Genomic DNA, 27,841 nt, shown 5'->3' on the forward strand with positions numbered 1-27,841 from the left:
CTCTTTCAATTTAGATGTCTAAAGAAGCAGCGGTAAACCGTTTTTGGAAACAGCATCTTCCTTGAGTCAAAATTATTTCGATTATTAAATATTCATTCACTAAAGTAATTGTTTAAAAAAGGGGGGGAGGCTAAGACAATGGCCCAAGTATAGATCCTAATTAAGTTAAAAAAAAAAAAATCCCTAAAGCGGGGCGGGGTGAATTCTTCGCTAGGCCCCCCAATGAACTATCCCGTACTGCCTCTGCAGAAAAGAGGGAGCTCCCGGACTTAGCGAGCGTGTTAGATATTTGGTCCGTCCCAGGGCGGTGCCAGGTGAGCCTAGACGAAGCCGAGGGGCCCAGCTGCGACTCTCCCAGCCAGGCGCGCAGTGCACGCGGCAGCTGCAGGGTGTTCAGCTTCTCGCTCCGCACCCTCGTGCCCTCCTAGCCTTCGGGCCGTGCGCGCACCCGCCCCTAATCGAGGGGAAACGCTTGGATTAATCTATCCAACTTCTACGGTATTTGCAGTGCTCCGGCAGCCCTGCCGGTCTCCCCCCCGCACACCAGCAGAGTCTCGCTTCCCCGGGGCTCCGGAAGGGAAGGAGGCGTGTCCGGAGTAGGCGGGAGGGAGCCCTATAAAGTGCTGGCGGCGCGCCGGTTCGGGGCTTCACTCTCCGCCTCGCGCCGGGACCTGGAGCGCCGCGCGAAGCGGAGGCCTTGGAGAGGGCGTTTGCGCTCGGGCTACCCAATGCGTGGACTATCTGCAGCCGCTGCTCATGCAATATGCTGGAGCTCCAGATCAGCTAAACGGAGTTGCCACACCGCTGCCTGGGCTGGATCACAGCGCTGCCTTTCCTTATGAAGAAGACACAAGTGAGTAAGGCGCACCCAGGAGCTCGCCGGCACTCCAAGAAAATCGCGCCCACAGGCCCGCGCCTCCCGGCCGCGACTGCTGGGGCGCGCGGGGCTGTGCTAGCTGGACGAGCCCGGAGGGCACCCGGGAGGCGGGCGTGGCGTGCTAGTGCCAGCTCCCCGGCCCGGGTGAGCCAGGGAGAGGAGTGAGAGAGAAGAGTGGGAGCTGGTGTCAAGTTTGGTGCCGCAGCCCCTAAGTTGGGAGCTGTCAGTGGGGAGCTGCAGCTCCTGTAAGACGGGAGGATCTGCTCTTTGGCCGGGGAGTTTAAATTATTACAGAAAGGCATGCCTTTGCACGGGAGACACTTTCCAGTGGGTTCCGGGGAGATTACACAACAGCTCCCCGCGTGCCACGCTCGGTCGCTCGAGCACCCAGATTTTCGTGCAGCCCCCGGGTGGGTGCCGGGCTCGTGCGGGCGCGGGAGCAGCCTCCAGAAGGTAGCCAACCCGGAGTTTCTTAGCAGCCACGCTCGAGTGGGCAGAGAACCTGCCTAGCCACCTCGGGAAAACTTGGCTCCCGCGGCGTGTGCCAAGTTTGCGGCTCTTGGTGAGCTTCCCCGGAGAGCTCCAAACGGGGTGATACTTCTACATTGCACCCACCTCTTTCATTACAGTAGAGAAAAAGTTGTGTGTGTGTGTGTGTTAACTCCGATGGTAGTTATTGAGGTAATTGCCAGTGCTGCAAAACTGTGCATTATAGAGAAGGATTAGTGGCTAAAGCACCGTTCAGGGGTACAATTAGATTTTTTTTCCCCTGAGGTAGATAACTGGCTTGTCCTTTGGAAAGGGCCGCCAGGGTTATTTTCAAACACAGTTCTTTTCTCTATGGCGGGCTGAACCTCTTCTCACTTCTCCCCTTAGGAATTTTTCCTTGTTTCTGCCTCGGGTTGGGTAAGGCTGCCCTTTCACCCCCCAGAGGTTCTGTCGGAGATTGCAATTCCTGAAATGTGTCGGAAGGGTGGAGGTGGTGGGGAAAAGGGTTGTATAAATCCTCAGTTTAGAATGAAGGCATCCATGTGCGGAAAATGCTTTATAAAATGGCACACGTCGTGTGCCATTTTAAATATATGTCTAAGCCCGGGAAGAGTACACATTCAGAAGGGAGTAGAAAGACTCGAGCCCATGCACCCGTGTGGAAAAGAGCAGCGGGGAGGGACTCACCTAGCAGAAAGGTTTGTGTGGTCTCTAGGACCGCTGCTTGGGACCGAGAGGAGCAGAACGCAGGTTCCTCTCCCGCAGGTTAGTTTATGGGCAAAGCATTGGACGCCACACCTGAGATGACCACAGGGGGCTGTTGAAATTCGAATGTGAAAGACTGGCGACAGAGGAGAAGTTTTAGTGTAATTACTTGATTCGTACCACGCTTTCTGCTTTGCAGACTAATAAGCATGGGCGGGGACCCAATTCTTTGTTATAGTAGCATCTGCTCACTTGAAGAGTGGTGAGATCTGGGTGGAGAAACCGGCTACCTTCTAGTTCAGGGAAAGAGCCTCAACCTTCCTATTTAAACAAGATCACTGGAGACAGATCAGGTTAATGACCAACACTCCAAAGGGGCGCGATGTGCTATCAAGTCACTCTGAGTGTCCGTAGGATTGATGATCCTTGCACCCTTGCTTTGCAAAACAAATGTGAGCTCTGTAATCGCCTTCCTCACTTGGATTAAATGGCTGTGTAAATCGGATTACAGGCAATAATTCCATTGAAAACGAGAAAGAGGTCGAACTAAACCGAAGCTTCTTGGTGTTAGTGAGTCAGTGCTGCTGACCAGGGACATTGGAGACAGCTAAGCATTTTAGAAATGTGACCTGCTCAGACCGAGTAAAAGTGCAAGCCCTTTGGTGGAACTTGCCTATGTTGAAGGGCTTGAGGCAAAGGAGGGCAGTGCCCTTGGTGAAAGAAGGCATTCATTGCCTGGGATCTAATGACCTTCAAGGTTTCCTTTAAGGATAGGTCTAGCAATTCCACATTCTTGCACTGCAAAACGGGGGCCCTGGAAATAGCATGAAATGGATGAGATAAACAGCAGAAATGGAACGGGCGCTTAAATCCTCATTCGTATTGTTAAAATTTCTGATCTTAAAAGTTACATTAAAAAATTGCCTATGCAACTCTGTATGGATGGAGAGCAGCGTAAGCAGATCTGACATTAAGACATAAGATCAGTTATTCTACTGAATCTAATGATATCCTTGCCAGGGAGGAATACTTATTAATATTCAATAGTTCGAATAGTCATTGACAAAAATGGCATCAATTCCAGAGCAAATGGTGGTGTGCTCTGCCATTACCCAGGATATAAAATGAGAATTTAATAATAACAACAACAACAATAATAATAATAATAATATACTTTAACTTGAATTAGGCAGCTCTCTAAGAATCACAGGGACATCAGACATTCTGGCTTTTCAGTCAAGCTGAATATGGAAAGTCTGTCAACAAACACGGGGTTTGATAAATGATTCTTTCATTTATTGAGCACGTGTGATGGACTTCAGCATGTGGGAAATAGTTACCTGGGCAGTAGTTAGGAGGAGCAATTGTAACAACGCATTTAATGTCAAGTCTACAGAAGTGAAAGCGTTTTGCATTTTTCAGATTTCTGAATGTATTTCATTCATATGGTGTGGTTTTATGGTTTGAAGGGAATTGTGTCTCTGGCTTGGAAAGAACATCTCTTTCCATATCTTTTTTTCAATGTAGTACTTTAATAACCTGGCATCTGAAATAACAATTAGGCATCTTAATTTGCAAATCCAATTTAAAAAGTGCTATTACTTTAATGGGCCTGGTGCCATCTTTATTGATACTGTGCTTATATTTTAGGTTTGAGATGGTTTTGTGAGTTTTCCTGATTGCTGTCAGTTTTGGAAATGCTAAGATAGGAAAAATTCATCTGGCAAACAGTGTAGAAAAGGCCATTTTAGGCACACTTTAGTTCTCAGAGAAGAAGCAAATAGAATATTAGCTTTTGTTATTTTGAAGAAAATAGCCCTCTCTCATCTGTATGAAGTTTGTCATCTGGGTGATGAGGCAAGTTTATAGAAAAGAGCATTTTTAAATCTTGTCCTTAAAATCACTCAATTTGGGATGTATGCTTTGAATAATCCTAATTTATGTAGCTTTTAATTGATACATTCTGCCAAGACTTGAGAAACTCAAGTGCTAAGTCGATTACATTTAACGTAAAACATGGAAAATAACCATATGGAAATCTGAAGGCCTGAGCCAAACCAATTAGAATTGCCAAATTTAATTTATAACTTAACTGCTGATTTGGAGATAGCAAATTATGAGTCACATTTGTTCTTTAATAACAGGTGATTGAAATCTTTCCATCACCATCGATAATAGTAAAAAATACATAAATAAATAAATTAAAAAAAAAATTCCCTGCCCACCTAGCTAGTCTGAATACTGGGGGTTTCCTGCATAGTCCGTTGAACCCCATTGCATGTGCCCTTCCCTATCCATATTTAGAGAACACCTGAGACAGAGGGGAGAGATCTTAGGCTCGAGCTTTTGAAGACTTTGATTCTAATTTTCTGTTTTACCGGTGGTAAGACAAATGACATTAGGTGAATGATTGAACTCCTTGGGATTTCTATTTTATAGTTGGTACAGTGATTACAAGAGTTAGAAAGATTTTTCTCACATGGTGGTTGTAAGGATTAAATGAGATGTTATGTATGTCTCCCAGCACTGTGGTTTACTGTGGTTGCAGTCTGAATTTATCATGTCTGAGGAGCAAATTGCCTTCCCCTAACTTAAAAGGCAGAGGAAAACCAGTTATTGCAAGTAAAATGATGCCATTTCATAAGTCTGGATCTGTGGATTCCGTCTCATAGGCTGATATTTCTATTCATCAAACCAGGGAAAACAAAGATTATCCGTGGCGTGGGAGGTGTCAATGTTTTTCAAGTTTTTCTAATAAAAGTGAAAATGAGAGTTAATATTGAAAATAGAAATTGAAAATAGAAAATAGAAATCTCTGATTTACTGTCCCATTTCCACACTCTTGCTTTCTCAGTTCCCCTGTCTGACTCTGAGACACTATTATTTTATTTCATTTTAGGCAGAAAAACTAAAAAAAAAGCCCTGTCCATGGTGTTCTTGAACTTGCTTTCCTGAGTGAGGACAACCATTCATGTCTTCAGGATGTCGTTGCCTTCTTGACCAGGCAACATGCAGTGACTTTTTTTTTCCTCCTTATGTAAGTTAGGGAGGGGTTTTTTTTTTTTTTTTTTCCCTCCCTTTATTCGATTACCTAAATGTTCTCTTTTGTAAATGAGGGCAAGGCTTTTGAATATACACCTCTCAGAGCAGTCTCTCATCTTTGTTTCCAGTACATAAATCATGAGTAAACCACAGGAGATTCTCTTTCAGTGTTCCTCATCTGTGTGGTGGGAACAATTTAGAAGACAAATTGAGAAACACCGGGATGCTTTTATAATATAGGCTGTTTGCAGGCATACGTTGTTTAGGCTTTGTCTCCTAGAAACCATCCACTGCAGCCTTGCGGATTTTTACAGATGCAGTGAGAGGTTTTTGCCATTTCACTTCATTAAGGTCATGGTAAAACCTGTTCATGGCTTGGACGCAAGACATGGCTTGGATCTGGTGTGGCTGTGGCTGTGGCACAGGCCAGCGGCTACAGCTCTGCTTAGGCGTTGGAAAGGATTGTCACCATCCCATCTCTACCTGTTTCCTCTGTCCTGAAAACTGGAAGTGACACGGGTGATTCTTCTTAGAATTAGACCTCATGCTCTCGGTCTAAAATCACAGTGTGTGTCATCTAAAGGAAGACTGTCCTTTCTGTAACTCTCTTTGTCTTTTGTCTGTATTTTACTATTCTTCCAGGCTGTGACATTGACTTGGTTATTAGGGGATGGTGTTCTTTTATTAGCACAGATGCTATGTTGTATGACTTGGGGAGGGCTTTTGAATCTCTCTGGACCTCACTTTACTCCATTATAAAATGAGAAAGTAGGACTAGGTGAGTGTCCTCCAGTTCTAAAACTCCCCATTTCTAAGGCTCTGATACAATTGATGCTTGGACTAGATGGCACTTGAGCTTCCTATAGTTCGGCGATTTGTGTAGTCACTGCTTGGGTGTGAATAGAAATGATAACCAGGGAGTTCCCACTGTGGTGCAGCAGAAACGAATCCAACTAGGAACCATGAGGTTGCGGGTTCGATCCCTGGCCTCGCTCAGTGGGTGAAGGATCTGGCGTTGCCGTGAGCTGTGGTTAGGTGGCAGACATGGCTTGGATCTGGTGTGGCTGTGGCTGTGGCACAGGCCAGCGGCTACAGCTCTGATTAGACCCCTAGCCTGGGAACCTCCATATGCCTCGGATGCAACCCTAAAAAGCAAAAAAAAAAAAAAATTGTTTTCTGATAGGTTTTATGATCATGAACCAGCCGATGGGGAGAAATAAAGGCGATTTAGACTGCTCTGCCTTTCTCCTTTCCACTGAGCTTTAGTATTCTCTATGACAAGAGTGGTATTTACACTGGCTAGTTTGGCAACATCCACAGGAGAAGAGGGTCTTTACTCTCTTGGAATCTTAAATTCTCTCTGTGAAGAAGGCAAGTCGGGCAGCCGGAGGAAGTCATCTTACGTAATTAGGGAATGCCTCCCTCCCCATACTTATTTCTGCCCCTGCAGTTTCCAGCATCTGTGTGCATGAAGTAGAAATGGGGAGAATCTGCCTGTGCAGTAGAAAGAGCTTTGGTGGAGGGAAGCAGATGTCCAGGTCCTGCCCTTGGCTCTGGCTCCAGAGCCTGTCCTTGGGTCTCAGCAGTCTTGGGCAAGTCTCAGACAAGTCTTGGGCAAGTAAGTCACTGAGCCCTAGTAGTATCATGCCCTAGCCTTATTCCTGAAAAGACAGTGAAGAGGAGGAGTCTGCACCTGGAGACCCAGAGGCTGAAAAGGAGAGAGCATCCCTTCTGCCTCCAGGGAAGACGGTTCCTGCAGATGGTGCATGGCTGAGTCTGAGACTGTCCTTGCCTTGGGTTTTGCAGGTCCAGTGTGGTCGCTGTAACACTTCTTCCCTACTCCTTTTCCTTAGCCTCTCTCTTGGATGGGCAGAGCTGAGACCAGGAGCTAAGCTTGTAGCCAGCAGCAGGTTTTCCTTAGCAGTCAGCAGCCACTTTTCTTATTGTTGACATGTGAATATTCCAAGATCAGCTAGATCCCTCTTCTAGCCAAGGGGCCATAGATTCTGCAGAAAATAGAGCTGTGCCAGTGATGAAAACGCTTTCCTGCTCTAAGTACCAGCAAAATCTAGGGAGCTTCCTACTAAAACCATGTTCAGAATTGAGGCAATGACCCAGACACTTTAAAAAAGCAGCAGTGACTATCTTTAGTTATCTGGATGCAGGAATTCAGCACTTGACTTTGCCAGTGTAGCTGTTGCCTTGGGGCTTGGAGTGCTGCTCTTGAGAATGTAGTTTTGCAAGGGGCTAGTTAGGGTGCCTTTTCTGTGTTCCTGGCACACAGACAGTGGCTCAAAAATCTGGCAGTTGCCTTGCAAAGAATGCCTTTGCTCTCTAGGCTGACTGCACAAGAGGATGCACAGGACGAAAGCAAGAGCAAAGCAGTCGTCACTGCTCACTTGGAAAATCAAGCCTCTGCTTCCTTCACCTTTGCAGAAAGGGCATCCCCACTGCATAAAGTTTGTACCCCCTGAATGCCTAGTGTGCTCCCACTGGAGACCAGGGAGGGAAGAGCACAGCCTGGAGGGGGCCATTGTTTGCTGTGTACCCACACACACACATGCTCTGTTGCCCTTTCAGGAGCAGAAGTTCGTCTTCTGAACAAAAGCCCTGTGGATGCTTAGAACTTTTGCCTCCTTTCCACCTTGACAGGACATCTCTGGAGCCAAGGACCTTTCCATTTTCAGTGCCGTGACTCAACTCCAGGACTGAATCACATCTCATAATTGGCCTGTTTCTTCTAAATGCCAGTGTTTGGGTGGTAGTACCCCAGCTTGGCTCTAAGAATTGCAGTGCAATAGTGGCTGTCTATTGTGAAGGACCCCTTTGTGCTGAGCTTTCCACTCTTTACTTGGGGGTCCCTTTCTCAGAGCCTTCCTAGATAATTGCCCTGTGAAAACAGATACCTTGATTTCCAAGAAGAGTGTGGAAGAGAACGTAGGTTGTGTTATAAAGGCCTTGCTCTCCCCTCCTGGGATGTGTTGCCCATATGGGTGGGTGTTAAAATTTACATTCACGGCAGAACTTGAGATGGCGGGAGGGAGGGAGGGTAGAAATAGTTCATGTGAAATGTTTTCTGATGTGATCTGGGAAACTGAAGGATTACAAAACAAACCTCAGCAGTTACACATCATTATTTATGCTTCTGTGTAAACCTTCGATTTAACACCTCTGAAATAGTCACCGTGTTAGGGGTTTCCATTTTTGATGACCAGCTGAAGTCTCTGATTGCCTGCCTTTGGATCTCTGGTGATTGTAAAAGCTGCGATCTTAAGCCAGCCCCACCCGGAGAGCTCTGATGTGTTCTGTTGACGCACAGGTCCCTCTACCCTGTGTTCAAAAGACAAATTATTACCTTGCATGATCTGGGTGGGGGCCTTCTGCCTCCGGGTGGTCCAAAGTGAGTGCTAAAATGCAGGGATCTAATGAAGGACTTAGAAAACATTCAGGAAGAATCACAAGGAGGTTTCGAGTACAATGTCCTTAGTGCTGGATGAAATCAATTCCATGTAGAAAAGCACAGAACTGTAAAACAGGATTTAGATAATCCTCCCATTGTTTTTGCAAAAAAATGGTAACTTTTTTTTTTTTTTTTTCAATTCTTAACCCCTGCCCACAAAAGTATTTTTAAAACTTTAGGGAAAAAAAAAAAAAGGAGTTCCCATTGTGGCTCAGTGGTTAACGAGCCCACTAGTATCCATGAGGATGTGGGTTTGACCCCTGGCCTCACGCAGTGGGTTAAGAATCCAGCATTGGCATGAGCTGTGCTACAGGTCACACGTGGAGCTCGGATCCCACGTGGCGGTGGCATAGGCTGGCGGCTACAGCTCTGATTGCACCCCTAGCCTGGGAACTTTCATATGCCATGGGTGCAGCCCCAAAAAGCAAACAAAACAAAACAAAAACCCCAAAACTTGGGTACATGTTCGTTCATAATGTACCATGGTTATAATAGTACTCTGTCTAAACAATACTAGAAAATAGTGGAGTATTTTTTTCCCCTCCATCTGAAACTTGGATCTTTTTTATTCTTAAACAATTCCATAGACTTTTCAACCCAAAACCAATCTGACCATTTATTGTTTGTATTTCTGTATAAATGTCACACAGAAATGATTCAGCTTGAAAGAATGATACTTACTCCAGTATGTGTCAAGCATTTGACATTTAAATGTGTAGCCATTTTAAGTAGCTTTCATGATTGTTTTGGTTAAATCAAATCACTCTGATAATAAGATCATGCCACAATGGCACTTACTAGAAAACAATTCCAAGATGAATTAATTCAAAGAACTTTTCTTCTGAGAGGTAAGTGCTTTTTTTTTTTTTTTTTTTTTTTTTTCTCAAGTCCCATTTCACAGACGGGGAAACTAAGATAAGGTCTAATCCTTGCCAACTCCAGGTGTGTATGGTAATGATTAATACCCATTTAGCTGGCACCACCCAGTCCATCAGCACACCTTATTCTGTGCCTCAAAGATACACGTTCTGCTTATAGGAACATTGAATCAAAAATACAGTTCGGATATTAAACACAGCTGCCTATAATAGAATTTGGCAACAGAAATTTTGTGATGCCAGTAGCTTAGCAGAATGGCTCATGTTATATGCTCAATAAACACAGATTGAATGTTGTGGAATGAATAAATGCCTGATTTCAGGTTGCTAAGTGTCAATAACCTTTTTTAGAAGTCTTTCTTTTTCTTTTTTTTTTAACAAAAGGTAAATTTTAAATACTGTTATACACAGAAATATGTTTGATTGGAGAGGCTACTTTGTTCACCATTTATAGCATTGGTTTTCAGGGTAATAACTAAAATGCACTATTATTTACTAAGCAAAACTGGCAGGCATGTGAGCAAACAGAAAACACTGAACTGAGTCTGATGTAGTAGCAGTTCTGCCACTTTCTAGTATGCTCTGTAGTGTTTCTCTCTGAACTTTACTTTCCCAGTCTCTAAAGTGGGTGTACAAATAGCTACCTGTTGGTGGTATCGATGTGATGATTGAGAGAGACTGTGGAGCTACGCAGTAACTTGCTCTTAGTAAAGAATCAGTTCCTTCTCTGCAAGAAGAGCAAATCAGGGAACCTTTCAGTAAATCCACATCTGGTCAAACATAAATTCATTGCTGGCAGTTCCTGGCTTTGGCCATAGGACTTGTATGAATAAATGAATTAAAATAAAAGAGATGAATTCTTTAACTGCCTTATGTACACACCATCTACTTAAATGCTCCTAAGCACTTTTAGAAAGTTAAACAGAATTTCCCCAAATTTTAGCTCCTTTGTCTTTCTCCCCTTTCTACAAAATGTAACAGTTCTACAAAATAGGTCAAAAAACAAGCTACTTAAGAAGGGAAAAAATAAGAAAGCAATAAGACTAGTTAATAAGTTAATATCTATTGATTATTCACCATAGATGGGGCACTGTGCCGTAGCGCACAGGCATATGCCAATTCTAGCAAAAGATGTGATGAGGTAGATATTATGGTTGACATATATATATATTTTTTTTAAATAAGGTGACTAAAGTTCAGAGAGATTAAGAACACTTACCCAAGACTAAAAGGGGTGGGGGGGAAAGCAAGTGGTAGAGCTTGGATTTGAGCCCAAGCCTGTTGACGTCTAAAGATTAGAATCCACTGAGTCCCATCAGCAGAATGCGACTATATTAGGTATACGTGTATATACATCACAATCTGTAAGGCCTGAGACTTTTCTCCTTTAATTTGCATGTCAAGATGATGGTTCTTCATCTCATACCTGTTGAGATGAACTCAGGCAAAGCTGAGTTCCCTGGCTGAGGGACAGTTTGCTTGTTACTTAACTCTGCAGGCCCCCGCAGGAGCACAAAGTCTGGGAGCACAGTCTTGGTCCCCAGCCTCTCCCACCTCAGTCTCCTTAGCCATCCAATTCCTGTTCACGGACCCATTTTGAGGGAAGCACTTAGAAACTATAAGAACACCATTTTATTTCATGGAATTAAGAACTCCTGCCAAAACGTTAGTGTCTTTCAAAGGGTGCTCTTTTGGCAGAGGGGAGGTTTTTAAATATTTGAAAAATGTGTTGCAAAATAACTTCTTGGGCAAAAAAATGCTTCAGGAATGACTATAATCAATTTGTTCTGACTATTTTCACGTTGTTTGCAAAGGCAGTTGGAAGTGGCTATGATCATATTAGAAAACTATTTAGCAATAATGTCTTTATGCTTACGTCTGGTTGTTAAAGCCACCAGCCATTAAAGTTGTGACCTTTGTATTGTAATTCTTTATCAGTCCAATGGCATGAATATTAAAAATTCATTTTCTACATTAGTGGTACCATTTTTTGGAAATAAATGACTGCTGGAGCATTATTAACCGGCAGCTACACGATGTAATTTATCACTTTAGTAGGAATGAAAGTGTTTGCTAGAAGGTCCTAGAATCACTGAGCACAGGTGCAGGAGACGACGGAACTGTGGATAAACCAAACGGACTGCAGTTAGATGGGCCACTTTGGTGGGCTAATCCTCTGAGTCTGTCTCCCCCATCTGCCAGATAGGGAGCAGTGGTACATGTCTCGAAGGTGGTTGTGAAGATTACGTGAAATGACCCACAGACAGCCAGGCACCTAGGAAAGACTAAATAAGTAAGTATTCACTATGATCATGCGCATTAAACAAATTGTACGCCTATTGATAGTGATGACGCCTTTCTTAAGAAAGTGACTTTAATTACAAAGTCTCCATTGTCAGAATGAAAGGGAAAATTGAAGCCGTTTATCCAACCAACTCAGGCTTCGAAGGCACTTTTGTCCTGAAGAATTGCTTTCTTTCCCTGCCTTAAGAGAACTCTGAAAAGGAGCTAAATGGGTAGAATTATAATCACAAGATCGTTTACCTAGAGCAAAGGGACTTCTTTCTGTCTTGTGCCCAAGGTCACAGAGCTCATGGGAGGTGGAGCTGGCTTAGGAACCAGGTGGTCTGGAACCTGAGTCGGAACCTCTCAGCTCTATGCTTTACCTGGAATGGGGAGGGAGGATGAGGGGTGGTGGCGTGCATCCATGAGCCCTTCCTGTGCACTGGGGAGTGGTCTCCTGCTTTTCCCTCTCTGGGAGGAGGAGTCATCTTCTGCATCAGTAGAAGTAGAGCCACTTGTTGAGGGAGAAAGGAAAGATCATGGCTTTGGTGTCAAAAGCACCTAGGCTGTACCTCTGGCTCTTGCCTCTAGCTTGCCTCAGGGTCTTAGGCAATTTATTTAACTTGGCTTAACCTTAAACTGAATTTCCTCTTCTGTAAAAATAGAGTAACAATACTTTGCAGCTTTCCTCTCTGCTCCCTCCACCTCCCTCCTTCCTGTTTCCTCCCTTCCTTACCTTTTTAACCTAGAAGTAGTTGGTCATGTACCTACTTTGTGATGGTCACTGACAGAATTGTATGGCTATAAAAAAAAAAAAAAAAAGGACTTTTCAGACTTAACCGTATTTTCCTGCTACCCTATACATGTGTTCCAGTGTTTGACCCATTGGCCTCATGTAGACACTCAGAGGAGCATGGACTTGGGAGTGAGAATGAGGCTTTAGTCCTCATAGCGCTTGTTACTCACCAAGACTCATGGGCATGTTATTTACTTTTTCGCTGGGCCTTGATGTCCTCATCTGTACAATGGAGTAATAAAGGTAATAGTACATAGTTGGAAGAATATAAAGATTCAATGAGGTAGTGTATGGAAATAGGCTGACGTCGAACTGATGGTCAGTAAGCGGTCGCTGTAATGGTCAGGGACTGGATTCTGCCAGCAAATATCCGCCTGTTTTTCCGTTTGTGTGATGGCAGTAATAATTTACACCTGTTGTCATTGAACAGCAGCGAGCGTATGGGTGATTATGGGAAGTGGGGTGTGTAACCATGAACGGAGATGAGTGAGGGTCTGCATAGGGGTCACCATCTCCCTTTGCAACCAAGGATGCTGACCACCTCACCAGTTGTACGATACAGGAATTCGCAATAGAGCAGTGCTCTTCAGACCGTGCCATTCCATTCGGAAGCCTCGGGGCTGACTATTTATTATTCCCATCCTTGAGTGATGAAAAATTCACACTTTCTAAACCCATGAAAGCCTCGTGTTTATTAATGTCTTTCAAAGTGAGCCTCACACTATGTAGGACGTATTAATGGCTTTGGAGACACATGGATCTAGAGTTAGCTCTTCTAATTGGGTGACATAGTCGCTTAATTCTTCTCACAGTCTGATGTTCCCGTTTGTAAAATGACATTTGTAATAGTGCCTAGCTCTCCAGGTGGTTTTGGGGATTAAATGAGCCAATGCATGAGAAGGGCTGTTGCCAGGTACCCGGAAAACATGGGTAAATGTTAGCTTTCCAAGCAAAATTAATTTGTGTATGCAATGTTTGTGTGTGTGTGTGTGTGTGTTTCACATGTGTTGAATTTAGTGAGACTGTATGATCAAGAGTTTGGGAATGTTTGCATTATGAATTCAGGTTTTATTTACTAATGGGTGATTGTGTTTAGTGTTTGAGGGCTTGATTGTCCAGGTTAATCTTCAAGTAAGTTTTAGATCAATCAAGACAGATGCAAGTTACTTTTATCAGTCCATTACTTAAGGTAAACAAGCATTCCATTCTCTGACAGAACATTAAACTGTTATGTTCCTTTTGATGGAGTGCTGACTTGTTCAAAACACTCCTGAAAGACAGAAAACAGCTCCTGTTTTCCGACATTGTATAACCTGAAGAGTGTTTCTAGTGGTTTCTTGATTGAATCTTTGACTGTCACTCCCTCAGCAATTAAGTTATCAACCCAGACAAGTGTGAAGTAACTGTGGGTTCATTTCCAGAGTGGGATCTAACACAACAACTTGGGCCAAAACTGTTCAATCAAAAGGTGAAAATCTCTTTTTAAGTGTTGGAAAAGGAAAGAAAAAAAACTACATCCATTCTTTTAAGGCCCAGTGAAGAATGGGACAGAATCATTGGCATGAGTTATTTTTATAAGCTGCTTAAGAGGAGAGCTGGATGACAAAGGGGCTTGCTAATTTTGCATCTTTCCCTAGCAGTGTGTGTCTTGGCACTTGACGGGCAATGTAGGAAAGTCAGAACAAGAACTTGGTGACCACCCAGGAGATCCACATCCTAAATGGAGCAATGTGGTGCTGATATGGGGTTCGCCTCGCCAAGGGGATCTATTTTATTATCCAATAAAATGAAGAGTAAATTCTATAATTTTAAAGATTCTGTCTAATGCACCCAACTGAGATTATTAACAGAGATCTGATCATGTGACTATCCTGGTTAAAATCCTCCACTGACTCTGCATTACCTGCAGGATAAAGTCCAAACCCTCAACACACTACCCAAGATTCTCTGTGATTTGGTTGTTGCTTTTTGCCATGGGTCCCTGGGTGGTAGATTTCATTCCTCTAACAATGTTCACTGGGAGAGTGACATGCCCCACGCTGTACTTTGTCTCGAAGGGCCTGACAGCCTCTCTTCATCCTCCAGTTGGTCTGGCTGAGATGATTTCTCCTCTCAGAAACCCTTCCTGAAGTCTGTCTGCTCTTTCTTCCCTCCCCCAACTCCCCTGTGTTGAGTGACCTTACCCTGTGCTTCTATAACAATCAAAAAAAAATTGTATATTGGAAACAATATAATGGAATTATCTCCTTACGTACCTGTCTGCCTGGGTAAAATTGCCTCATGTGGGTATCACCAGCTAGTGGCACAGCACGCAACTCTTAGTAAAGATTTTTGGAACCAAGCTATGAGTTAATGAATCACATCAGCTGTATCTTTGACTGAATCTTTGACTCTTGACATTCTAAGCATGGATTTGAGTATTACCTGCCTTCTGAGTTCAGTTGACACATGGGTTGACACCCGGGAAGGTGACTGGAAGGTAGGAGGAACTTTTGAACGTGACTGTTACGCATTGATACCCTTCATAGGAGGAAACATAACATGCCCGCGATACCGCCTGTCACAGACATACGTTGTTCAAACGTGATTCTGTTTGGAGAGAGAACTGGGCCACTTGAGGTTGAGACCATGGATTAAAAAACCAATAGAGTGGGCCAAGGTGCTTGCCACCTCTAAAGAAATAACAAAATAGGTTGAATAGCAGGTGTCAGCTGATGCTTGCTAAGTCAAGATGATAGAGGGACTGAGAGCCAGAGAGATTTTAGCAGGTAATACTGCTGCTGATGATGAAGAAAAGCTGATTCTGATGCTCATTTGCTATGCCCTGTCCTGAGCTAACTTTGTTACATAATTTTATCTCCCCTGATTCTCTCCCATCTATGAGGGTGGTTGTCTGATCCTACCATTTACAGAACAAGAAATGTGGGCTTAGGAAGGTTGAACAAATTGCTTAGCTTCGTACAAGTAGTCAGTCTTAAACCCATCCTTTTGTTTCGTATTAGTATTGCTGCCATCTCTTCCTTTCCCTAGATAGGATGTGTTTCTTGATACATACTAATGCAGAAGACTATTACAAGGACAGTAAACAAATTCCTCCTCCCAGCTCACCCATGTTCAAGAAGCTTCCTTTCATATTTTCTCTCCACAGTTTGTGTTGGTTAATGGTTAGCCAGTGCAATAGACAAGGAAAGGATGTTGTGTAGGTTTAGACACTGATGTGTATAATCTCTATCAAGAAAGTGTTGAAAGAAATGAGATATGAGACTGTAGGCAGTATGAGAATTTTAGATCATTAAACTTACATGGTATTTATGGGCTTAATTTGCGGTGAAGGCATTTAGCAAAAATGATACTTCAGTACTCCAGATCAAAGATGTATTTAAATTTGGAGGAAGAAAGTTGGAGATGGATTTACAAGTGATGTTTTCAAATTTCATCTGTGATTAGAAGCCACCATCTTAATAACCTAAGGCCATAATACTACTGCTTTACAATAAAATTCCCTAAAGTAATATTGTATAGAGCTTGTGTACTTTAAAAAAATTCGCGATGCAAAATTTTCACAAGTGCTGAAGTTTTTCAAGTTATGCAACTTTGTAGCATGGCCTATTTTGCTTTTTTTTTTTTTTTGAATCAGGTAACCTGCTTGGTTTGGGGCATGGAACTGAAAGGTTAACTGGAACCCATAAAACTTGTCAGGTCTTAAATAATCACTGCATTACAAAGAGCAACATCTACCTCCTGTCTCAATTTACAAACAAAAGCTCCAAAAAGGACCATCCAAGAGAAGGAGATGTAACATTCAAAAATCAAACCATGAAGTAGATGTGCAGAATGGCGAGTGCAGACTTGGCACTTGAATTGTACAGCAGCTGAAGCGTGTCTTTTAAATTTCATTTAGCTGGATGCATGGCCCTGTCTTCATTCCCGAGGAAGTAGATTCCTTTTGCTCCTATGTAGTGAAAGAATCTATTTGCTCTCCAAGCAGTCTCCTTGTTTACATTTATTCCTCCGTCCTCTTTGGAGTGCTCAGCAAAGCAGCTGCTGTGAAAAAAGCCCAAAGGCTCGCCTACCTTCTTTTCTGATCCAAGGAGACCGTTCCTCCCTTCCCCCACTCGAGCATTAGGACTTGAAGGTTTAAAGGACATTTTCCATATTTTTTTTTTCTTTTTACCAAGGAAGCTTAATTGATCACCTTCCCAACTCATCTTTGAAGAAGGATTTCAGAACACAAAGTAGTGTATGTACGTACATTTACTTTTAGTTTTTACATTGACTCGGCACCTTTAAAAAAAAAAATTGTAAAAAGAAATGTGATGCCACCCCTCACATGCTGATACGTGGTGAGCCTTTTATTTCTGCCCTACATCTTTCTTTCTCTATGGAATGTGGGGTCTCTTCCTCCATAGGGCTGTCACAGAGAGTGCTAAGCCCAACTCTGTGGCATCGTGGTGAAAAATCAGAGTAAAAAATCTTGCCACTTAGTCATGATGATTAGCAAGAAAATGCAATAATACAGCCTATTTTTTTGGGGGGAGGGGTGCAGAGGAAGTGTCATTCCAGCCCACTCTTGAGTTGTGTGGCATGCAACTTTCTGTTTCTTGCAAACAAGTCTTAGGAGAAGAGAGCAGTGATATTATGCCGTGTTACTATGAAGAAAAGGGAGTCGATTTTATTCTTCAGTCAAAGTAGGTCTGGATGACATGAAAAAATAATTTAGTTCTGTGAGGGTTTTGGTGGTTTTTTTTTTTTTGCCTGCTTTAGTAGGGATGACAGATAAGTCAACCAGTGCTTTGAGAAGAGATAAGATTAGCATTTAAAAGCTTAACCTTTGTCATCACTTCTGAACTTGCCTGCTCCCTAGTGAAATCTATTCCCTGCATGTGTTTCCAGTGCAGAATCACCATGAATAATTTTTTTATGAATGGCTGCTTTAGAGGTTTTGATGGATTGCAGCTCACTGGGGATACAGGGAGAAATTTATAGATGCATATTTGATGGAATTCTAAACAAAGCACAGAATTGTAGACCTCAGAGGCGTCCACGGAATTTAGTATAGGAAGGTACCTGCATTCCAGCTCCATGTTTTTGTTCTTTTGTTTTTCCTAATATGCCCCTGTTGGGTCAATACGGGAAAGTAACTACACATTGTACTCATCTAGTTCCTTTAGAAAGGGGATCTGGGGATTTTACAGGCAGGTTAGTACTTTGGATTATTACCACACTTTGGCTGCATCTGCCAGGAAAGGCATTTTCCTCTGGTTGTTCATTAAAAATAGTTTATTTAGCATTTACTACAAACAAAGCACGGTGCAAGAGTTGAGAGCCACACTAGTAAGAAAAGCAGTTAAGTTGTTCCTGCTCTTCATGGGGCTTACAGTCTGCTCTTGGTTTTATATCTTTGTTTTCCATGTTCATGGAGCTAGAGAAGTATTTCAAGGTACGAAGGAAACAGTTAAGGGTTCAAACTGAAAAGTACATAGCTATTGTCACATTTGGGGTAGTGAAGAGAATGTTGCACCGTTACTCACTCGTGGCATCATTAGGGTTTAACAGTGATAGACCTAAGAGTGCGAAGGATGGCAAGAGTTTATGACCAGTGGGTGAGCAAAACTCTCCTGTTTATCCTTCATTCATTCTAAAAATGTTCATCGGAGACTTCTCTGAACATGGCATTGCTCTACCCATTCTGGACAAAACAGCGAGGGATGGAAAGTACCCGCCTTATGGTGCTGAAACTCAAGTGCAGGAGGCAGATAGCAAGCAAAACTGATGAGTAATGTTGCAATTCCATTTCGTGAATATGGACCCTATCTACTAAGGACTGAATCTCACACTAGCCTGACTTTGTGCCCTATTTCACCCCTGAGTTTATTCAAACAGGTTAGAGATTGCTATGGCCGTGGTCAGTACCATACAAGAGAATTTTTCTGCAGATTTTAGTGACAGTTGGCCATGCACAGCTGTGAAGGAGCATGTCCTGTGAGTGACTAGCAGGTCAAGGTACTAGAGATAAGAATTAACAGTAATAGAATCCTCATCCTCACTCCCATTTACATGCTTGTCAGAAGGAATAGATGGTAAGAGTGAACGAACTGAGGAGGCAAGACAGTTTCGCATCATTCCTGATTGAGTGCTTGAGTGGAAATTGATCTGAGAGTGCTGGGGCTGCTCATGGCAGATCACCTGGGAAGGCTTCTCCTTGAAGGTGATGCCTGAGATGAGTCCTGGATGGTCAGAAAGAGTTTCCCCTTTGAGAGTCCAAGAGGAAGAAAGCTTATAACAGTTGGTGCAAAGGGCTTAAGGCAGGAACCCATTCCCCGTGTTTCAGGAACAGAAAGGAGGTCGGTGTGGCTGGAGTATAGTGAGGACAGAGGAAAGGGTAAGAATGAGCGTGGAGGAGTTCCCATTGTGGCTCAGCGGTAACAAACCTAACTAGTATCCATGAGGACGTGGGTCCGATCCTGGCCTTGGTCATGGGTTAAGGACCCGGCATTGCCATGAGCTATACTGTAGGTCTCAAACACAGCTCTGATCCAACGTGGCTGTGGTGTAGACCGGCAGTCGCATCTCTGATTTGACCCCTAGCCTGGGAACATCTATATGCTGCTGCTGCAGATGAAGCCCTAAAAAGCCAAAAAAAAAAAAAAAAAGGATGAGCATGGAGGTGGGCAAGTGTACGTTAAACAGAGCCTCGTAGACCAGAGGCAGAAGTGTGCATTTTATTGTACATGTACAGCAAGGCAGTCAGAGGTTTTTAACCAGGTGGTGCTGTTTGCCTTTCCAGAAGACCACACTATTGCGAGAAGCAAGTATGAAATCAAAAAAGGCAATTTAAAGGCTCCTTACAGTCTTCTAGGCAGGAGTGATGGAGCTCGGCGCAGGTTGCAGTGGTATAAGACGACAGGGAGGGAAGTGAAAAGTTTCAAGATTTCTTTTGCCGGGGAACTAATAGGATTTGACAGGCCGCAGATGGTAAGAGGGCGAATGGAAAGAATCAAGGATGGTGCCCAGAGTTGGGACTCGAACCACCAGACGTCAGGTCCGAAAATGACATGAATGGAGATTCCTGTCAAGGGTGTGTTTGAAAAGACAGCGGTCGTAATAACACAGTGGACAGTTATGAGGGTGAGCTCGTTGTCAGATACGAGATACCAAGTGTGTATGTGTGTAATTTTTTCGAATCCTCAAGGAGCTTGTGAACGAAGTTCTATTCTTAGGCCCGTGTTACAGGTAAGGAAACTGGAGCACAGAAGGATAAAATAACTTCCCAAAGGCCCCAAGGCCAGTCGGTGGCAGAGTAGAGATTAAAACTAGAGCAGCTTGCATCTAGAAGCACGGCCTCTCAGCCCCCACGCTATACCGCATTCTCTGTGCGTGAGTAAACACACTGTTTTCTAAAACTGTCTTGAATTATTACCTAAGCTAAAGCTGACTTTTGAAACCCTGCTGTTCAGGTTAACATTCACCCTTTGCCCAAACAATTCAGCCTCCCTTTTGCTCCAGGTAGAGGTGAGCCTGCCTGCTTTGGGAGAGCTGATCCCGAATCCAGGCCCAGGGGTCAGCTTCACAATCTCTTTTTATCCCCTTGCTGTGCTGATCTTTAATTTATGGCAGTGACAGAACATAAATGGGGTTGTGACATCCACTGTTAGTATAGCTTTTAATTTTAAGGTCAACATTACAAAAAAATTAGCAGTCATGATAAAATAACTGTGGGCATACCTTGTTTTATTGTACTTCCCAGGTACTGCATTCCCCCCATTCTCCCCCCCACCCCCCCACAAACCCCACAAAGATTTATGGCCACGCTACCTCAAGAAAGTCTGTTGGCACCACTTTTCCAACAGCATTTGCTCATTCTCTCTGTGTCATATATTTCTGCTGTATTTCAAATTTTTCACTATTTGTTATGGGGATCTGTGATCAGTGAACTTTGAAACAGCTATTACAACTTGCTGAAGGCTCAGGTGATGGTCAGCCTTTTTTAGCAATAAAGTATTTTGTAATTAAGATAAGTGCATTGTTTTAGACATCATGCTATTGCACACTTCAGAGACTATGGTAAGTGTAAATATAACTATTACATCCACTGGGAAACCAGAATATTAGTGTGACTCACTTGCTTTATTGCAATAGTCACTTCACTGTGGTGGTTTAGAACTGAACCCACAAGAGCTCCGAGGTGTGCGGGTATAGCATTAACAGTCATGTCGTGATCTATTTGGTACCAGTTCTCTTGTGGGTACTTGATAGCATTGTCTTATTTATTAATCGTTGCAAAAATCCAAGGAAATGTTATCACCTTGAGAAAAACAGAGGCTCAGAGAGGTTCCATCATTTGGTCAAGGTTGCAGCATGTACGTTTCAGAACCGGGATTTGAACCCACAGCCTGCTTTGCTGATGTTCTTCTTTTCTAAACATCATCTCGTCTCTTTCATAAGCAAAGAACCTGCAGTTGACATGTATTGTTACCAGAGGAACATGTCCTGGGCATGTCAAAGGTAGATGCTTTGCTGGGCTTCAGGTAGTAGAATTGCATTAACATTTTCTTGGATTGCCAATCAAAAACTGCCTTCTTAAAATTTTTAAAAAAGACCTCTGTTTACAATTTGAATTTTGAAATACTGATGGAAAAACGTAGGGTAAGTTTAGACTAACCTCAATGAGAAATAAATGCTTAGTAACTTGGATTTTTTTTCTCTCCTAGAATTGTTTAAGGTTTAGTTACAGACAACATAATCCACTCTAGCCCTTTTAAACAGAAAAGAAGATACTGAAGTGCATTTGATAGCTTATAAACCACTGGAAGGGCTAGAAGAGCAGTTTTAAGATTTCAGAACAGTCTTAGCTCTCAGAACCCAGTCAAGTTCAAGGCAGCGTGTAAAGCATCTACGGCCAATGCTGTATAGCCGGGACTGCTGCTGATGGCAGGGGCTTGCTGCCCCTACTACCACCCAGCAAAATGCACGCCCAGCATTCATCTAACCGTCTTCCCCTTCAAATCTTGCAGAGTTGTTCCTGACTGATGAAACTCAAGTTATATCTGCAGCTATAGCTTGTTGCAGAGGTGTCAGGGACATGGCGATGTTGTGCAGCCACTGAGGTACAGAACATGCTCAGAGGGAGCAGGACTGGGAATTAAGAATCAATTCACAGTATGCTCTCCACTTACTACACTGAGCTCTTTTCAGATTCCTCTAAATCAGGAGTAGCTAATATGTAGCTCTTGAACCAAATGCAACCTTGTATACCTTTTCAGACAATTTTTGTTTCCTCTAATGCTACAGCACCCCCCAGCAGAGCCTAAAATGGCATGTCTCAGACTTGAGAGTGTACCTAAGAATCTTGTTAAAAGTACTCATTCCTGAGGTGGACCTTCAGAAATTTGGAATCCACGTGATGCCCAGAAATCTGTACTCTAAATAAATACCCTCTCCTCCCACCCCAGATGATTATACTTTGATCTAAAGGTAAGACAGCAACTCCCCTCATTTCAGATGGGGCACTTCCTTGAAAGGCAAGGATATTTCAACAGTTTATTCACTTCGGCCAGAGGCACTTGGTGTGTCCAGAATACATTGCATAATCAGGAAAGTTCTTGCAGTGACCTTTGCAAATCTGGCTTGTCATCTGATGCGATGGAGAAAACGATCAAGATTGTGCATGTTCTTTGAGCTCATGCCTTTGACCTGCTGGTTTTGATGATATTTGGAAGCAGTTACAGCAGAGTATAAAGATTTCGTTTATTTGTAGTCAGAAACCCAGATGGGAAGAAAAAAGACTTTGTTGGAGATTTCCTGAGCTGCTTCCTCAGATTGAGTCTTCTTAAAAATTGAAAGGACCTGTGAGGCTAAACTTGTCAGACTCCCAGTGGGTGATCTGACAAGACATCTGAGCATATTTAATTACAGCCACAGGGGAAAAAACACAAGAAGTTCTAGGAAGTTCAGGCATTCAGTCCAAATTCAGTGCCTGGGCTCAAATAGCAGTGAGAGCCTACTGCACTCATTGTCCCATCTCATTTGTCTGGAGTTCAAAAAGTTGTACAGATTTTAATGATCTGTAGAAACTATAATTCACAGGTCATCACAATTTCAAAAGTGAGTTAGATAGTTGGAAGAATATAAATTATGATTTAGGTTTTTGTAGCAGTTGTCAGAAAGTGACAACCCTTAGATGGCACATCATGATTCAATTTTAAAAGCAACTAATTGGCATAATAGTAAACAAAGCCATGACAAAAGAATCAGTGCCCAGGAAGTGCCGAATTTGGCTATATGACGTGCTGAATTTGGATATGTGGATTTCAGAGCTGTTACTTTTGTGTGTGTGTGTGTGTGATATTCTTATTCTTGCCAATGTTGAGGGCCTGCCGCTCTTATTTTTTAACTAAACGTATCAAAAATAATGGTAACAGATATGTAAGGCTAGGTCCAACATTGAACTAGCATCCACCAGTTTTCTAGACCCTTTGGTTTGTTACACATCTTCCTTATAACATTGATTAGAATTAGCCATCAACTGGCATCTCTGTCAAATGCAGTGACTTATACTCTTGATGGGGAATCTTTCTCTCTGCTTTTATATAGTTGCTGAAGACTTACATTTATGAATAGCTAATAACTTATATAGTACCATTCTTTCCAATGAAATAATCTATACTGCTGGCACAAACTCTTACTTTATGATATATGTCTCTATTAAAAATAATAGTAAAACTCGAGCCCTTAGACCCTAGGTTCTAGCCTCAAGTAGAAGTCCTTTGTAGGTATTTTCACATAGGGCCAAAGTCTCTGAGCTTACCTGATTCTCATTAACCCCAGCCAAGTCCCCCACGCACAGTCCATTTAAGGAAGAAGAAGGCTTCATTGGTCATTTTGGCCCCCATCCTTTTCCTCTTCTCATCAACCAGGACTAAAGTTAAGCTTTTAGGCCTTCCAGATATCACACCCTCTCTGTTTTAGTAAGCCCTTGAAATTCCCTCACTCTCATTGACCTCCGTGGTCCATCCGCCTTGGCCTCACTCCAAGGCTGGCTCCATTAGGTCCTCTGAAACAACCGTCAGGTTGACATCTCTCAGTGCTTGTGTTATCAGTCACACTCTCCCTTTTTTACCTTTCTTTTCTATTGGCCGCAGTACCCCCAGATCAACTGATTTGCCTCCCACATGGATGGCTTCTCATTCTCTCTCGTCGCCTCTGCGGATGGTTCTTCTTCTTACATGATAGTGTTCTCCAGGGGTTCCGGTGATCATTTCCAATCTCCAGCGGCCACTTCGACATAGCCTGGCTCAAGGTGTAGCACCACTTCTGCCTCGGTCACCCAGACTGGACCCTGGAAGACATGTGTGACTCTCCCCTTATAAACCCCACCTCCCTTCTGTCAGTCACCCAAGTTCTTTCCTGCTTCCACATCCGCATGGCCGTGTCTGTTTCTCTCCACTCCCACTGCCTTTTGCTAGTTAAGTCCCTCCTCATGTGGCCTCCAGATGACTCCACTGACCTTCACACTGACCTCTTGCCCCTAGGCTTGTTGCCAGCCTTCCCACCCCATCTTTCCTTCATTCTGATGCCCATTAAACTTTTCAAAAATAAATCAGATCTTGATCTTCCCCTGCCTAAAACTCTTCAGCAGCTCCCCAATGCATTTAAGATAAAATCCAAATCAATTAGCAAAATTGGGAGGGCCTCTGCTTATCTTCTAGCCTCGTTTGTTGTTGCTTATTCCTTGAAACTCATTTTTTCATTCATGTCATAAACATGAAGGTCTATGAAGATGCCTCGTTCCCTCTCTTCTGTGGGCACCCACTCCTTTACTTCTGTTAGGGGTCTTGGCCCCAGCTCCTTTGACCTGGCTGCCTTCCACCCACCTTTAAAAAAAGATGTCATCTTCTCCCAGAAGCTCTTTCTGAGCCCCTCCCTCACTCTCCCCACTCCCCATCCCCACAGTCAGGTTCAGCTGTTCTTCTGGGCCCTTCGCCTCTTGTAAGCTCTCTCACCCTGCTGTGTTCGCCAGGAACTAGAGCTTCCTGAGGCCATGATGGTATCTTCGGTTTCTTTACCTTCTGTACTTATCACGTGGTCCCTATGCGTCTTTTGAATAAGTACGTAATTCTTAGAAATATAAAAGCACTCAATTTTGTTTTTTATCAAGAAGGAATAACATCACTTCATTTTTGAGCTCTCCTCTCCCTCTAGCTATGGATTTTTTTTTTTTTTATCAAGTATAACCTGATGTACCTGCACTACTTGTTTACCCAGCCTAGTGATAATTTGACATTGTCGTTTCAATTAGAAACTGATGTGGTTGGAGAGACCTTATGCCTTCCACAGCCTAGGCATTTTAAATACAATTTAATTGTTTATTAGATAGAAATGAAGTCAGCTTTTATTATCGGACTGGCCCAGTATTTTTCTTTCTAGAGTAGTGTAGGTATTGGTTTAAAGTCTGTTCACGTTGGGATTTACTAGCAGAGTGGCCACAGACCAGTCAGTTAATCTCATTGCATTGTGTTTTTCTCCCCTATAAAATGGGGTAATAATGACCTCCCTGGGTGATGGAAGGTCCTGTGACGCAGTATCTGCACGCTGTCCCGTGTATGATCCTTAGTAGGCGTCCATACGTGTGAGTCATTGCTCCCTTTAAAAGGCATTTACGGAGTTCCCGTCGTGGCGCAGTGGTTAACGAATCCGACTAGGAACCATGAGGTTGCGGGTTCGGTCCCTGCCCTTGCTCAGTGGGTTAACGATCCGACGTTGCCGTGAGCTGTGGTGTAGGTTGCAGACGCGGCTCGGATCGTGCGTTGCTCTGGCTCTGGCGTAGGCCGGTGGCTACAGCTCCGATTCGACCCCTAGCCTGGGAACCTCCATATGCCGCGGGAGCGGCCCAAGAAATAGCAACAACAACAACAACAAAAAAAAAAGACAAAAGACAAAAAAAAAGGCATTTACTCGTAGAGTAAGGACTAACTCTCATAGGGTGACTCCCCCTCCTCCCTTTTCCCCATAGACTGAATACCTTGACCTTCTTACATTCTCCTTGTACGTTAAAGCCATTGTCCACCTTTGTAATATTAAGCACCTCCCTTTTAGAATGTTCAGATTTTGTTACCAGCGCACACGTGCCCATATTTGAAAATATTTTACTTTCCAAAAAGATCTGCAAGGAGAAATTTAGAAGCGTATACTTAGAGGATTTTAGTGGCACCTCTTGACTTTGAGCTGATGTGAGTTTCACTCTCCTGGCCTGTTAGCATCTACTTTCCTGAACCAGCAGAAAAGACAACCCATCTGCTGTTTCCTTTGCCCCTTTGAAATTACTGGACAGTCACTAGAGAAGAATCTGAATCAGTGTAGGATGATTAGGTGTTTTCTTTATACTGTGAAATGGTAGAATCTTTTTGAGCCATAAAAAATCCAGAGGAAGCTATCATCTAGAATGGAGTGGTTAGTCACTGACTGAAAATCTGCAGTTAATTCAGGTCAGGAATATCACTTGTGGAGGATCTGGTTCATATGACCTCAGAAAACCTGAACTCAGGACTAGTTACTCTACCTGTATATTGGTAACCTGCTTTCCTGGCTCTGGGTAGCTGAGCCAGTTGGCTCTCTTCCAAAGCACATTTGGGCTACAAGGGAACTGCCTGCTTTGCTAGCTGGCATGTGAGATGAGGGAGAAGATGAATGTTGTTTTTGGCAGCAGCTGCTGTTTTGTTCCGGGCTGTCCTAATACCATTTGGTAGTTCTATGCATAAAGAAAACGAGTTTCACAGACGCCCCTCTTACCTTTTTGGCTTTGAGAAGTCTGTAAGGTGGACGCTGGCCAGGCGTCTTTTAAAATTGATTCTCACATGCATAGAAAAGTATTTTGTTCTTTTAATTTTTTTTTTTTCCGCGTTGAGAAGATTGGAATCTTCCGGTTTCTCCAACAGCATATGTCCCCCTGATGTTCTTGGGCTGCATGCATGTTAATTTCTACTAAAGGAAAGGAGTCTGCAACCTGACTTCTGTGTCATAACACATGTTCAGATCAAGTAAATAATATGCTTTGGGGGGCTTTGGAACTCCTTTTTCTGGCATGTGGCTTTTTATTGTAAGGAAGGCTGTTATACTAAGGAACAATGGATGAATGGGTGACTATTCCTCTGGGGTCTCTGGAGACTGGTTCTCAACAGCAATGAGATTTAGGTAAGACCTTAGCCTTGAGTGTCTCCAGTCTCATTTTCCTGTAAATTTTCTTTCTTAAAGTTCCCTTTGAATACTGCCTGCCCCTGTTAAAACCTCCTCCCAGCAAGAGATCTACTCTATCTGTCATACACAATTGTAAATTTTAGTCGCTCTTACTTCCTTCTACCAGGACGGTTTCTACTGGATGTTTTGGCTCTACGAGGACGTACAGATTTCTGATTTTTTTTTTTTTCCAGCATGGAAATAAGGTGAAGGCAACTCTTAGAAATGAAAGGGTTATTGGAATCCTGTGTGTCATAGGGAGTATGTGGGGGACACTTTTGACGCATGCCTCTAAATAAAAAAAATCTAGGACTGCTGACAATGAAATTAGTTTCATGTGTCTGTGCAATGAAAGGTTATCATAAAAGGAGAGGTTATCACACAACGAGCGTGACCTAGAGAGAAAAGTTGTACGATGCTAAAACAAAGTAGCCAAAGAAAAAATGTCATATGCAGAAACAGAGAGTGTTACAGAAAAAGCAGTGAGATGATTACTCAAACGGAAAAGATACATTTTAGAGCAGAAGTCACAAACCCAGGGACATTATGCCTCAGCTTTCTATCTCCAATAGGGTGTGTGGTGTGTGTGCACACACACCCACACATTCAGGCACCCGCATACCCTTGTTGGAGTTTCCAGAAGTTAGAGAATGAGGAAGAGAGAGATGAAGATAAATATTTTGTCTCTGTATTGGCGCACCTCACTTAATTGGAAGTCAGTTGTCTTCTCACTGAAGCTACTCTCGACAGAGTTAAGAATGAAGAAATAAATGGAAGAAGGCCAGAGCATCAAAATAGCCATGTACTGAAAGTCTGACTCTTTGTTCATGCAAGATTGACTCTATAAAGTCCTTTCCCAGACTGTTTTATTCATTGAAGCGCTGGTTTCCTTGGTTTCCTAGACAATCAAAACCTATAAGCTGCACAACAAATAATTGCAGAGCACCTGTAGTTTGAAAAGTTTTCATTTGATTCTCACCACCACTTCATGAATGGGTGAGGCAAAAACAATTCTCATTTTAGAGATGGGTAAACAGACACTCAAGGATTCACTGGCTTTTCTGAGGTTACAACATGAG

At 43.1% G+C, this 27,841-nt stretch overlaps 1 protein-coding gene across 2 annotated transcripts in view; it reads left to right on the plus strand.

The window, feature by feature from the left end:
* Nucleotides 1–504: 504 nt before the first annotated feature.
* The window catches only part of KITLG (KIT ligand), a 91,597-nt gene continuing 64,260 nt past the window's right edge, over nucleotides 505–27,841 (plus strand). The window contains exon 1 of one of the 2 annotated variants that reach the window (XM_047788325.1): nucleotides 505–853. In XM_047788325.1, the coding sequence (XP_047644281.1) occupies nucleotides 839–853 (15 nt within the window). In that variant the 5' untranslated portion in view covers nucleotides 505–838. The remainder of the gene's footprint in view (nucleotides 854–27,841) is intronic. The other variant, XM_047788324.1, reaches the window with a different exon arrangement.

The sequence above is a fragment of the Phacochoerus africanus genome, chromosome 7 (assembly GCF_016906955.1).
Source record: "Phacochoerus africanus isolate WHEZ1 chromosome 7, ROS_Pafr_v1, whole genome shotgun sequence".
NCBI classification, from domain to species: Eukaryota; Metazoa; Chordata; class Mammalia; order Artiodactyla; family Suidae; genus Phacochoerus; species Phacochoerus africanus.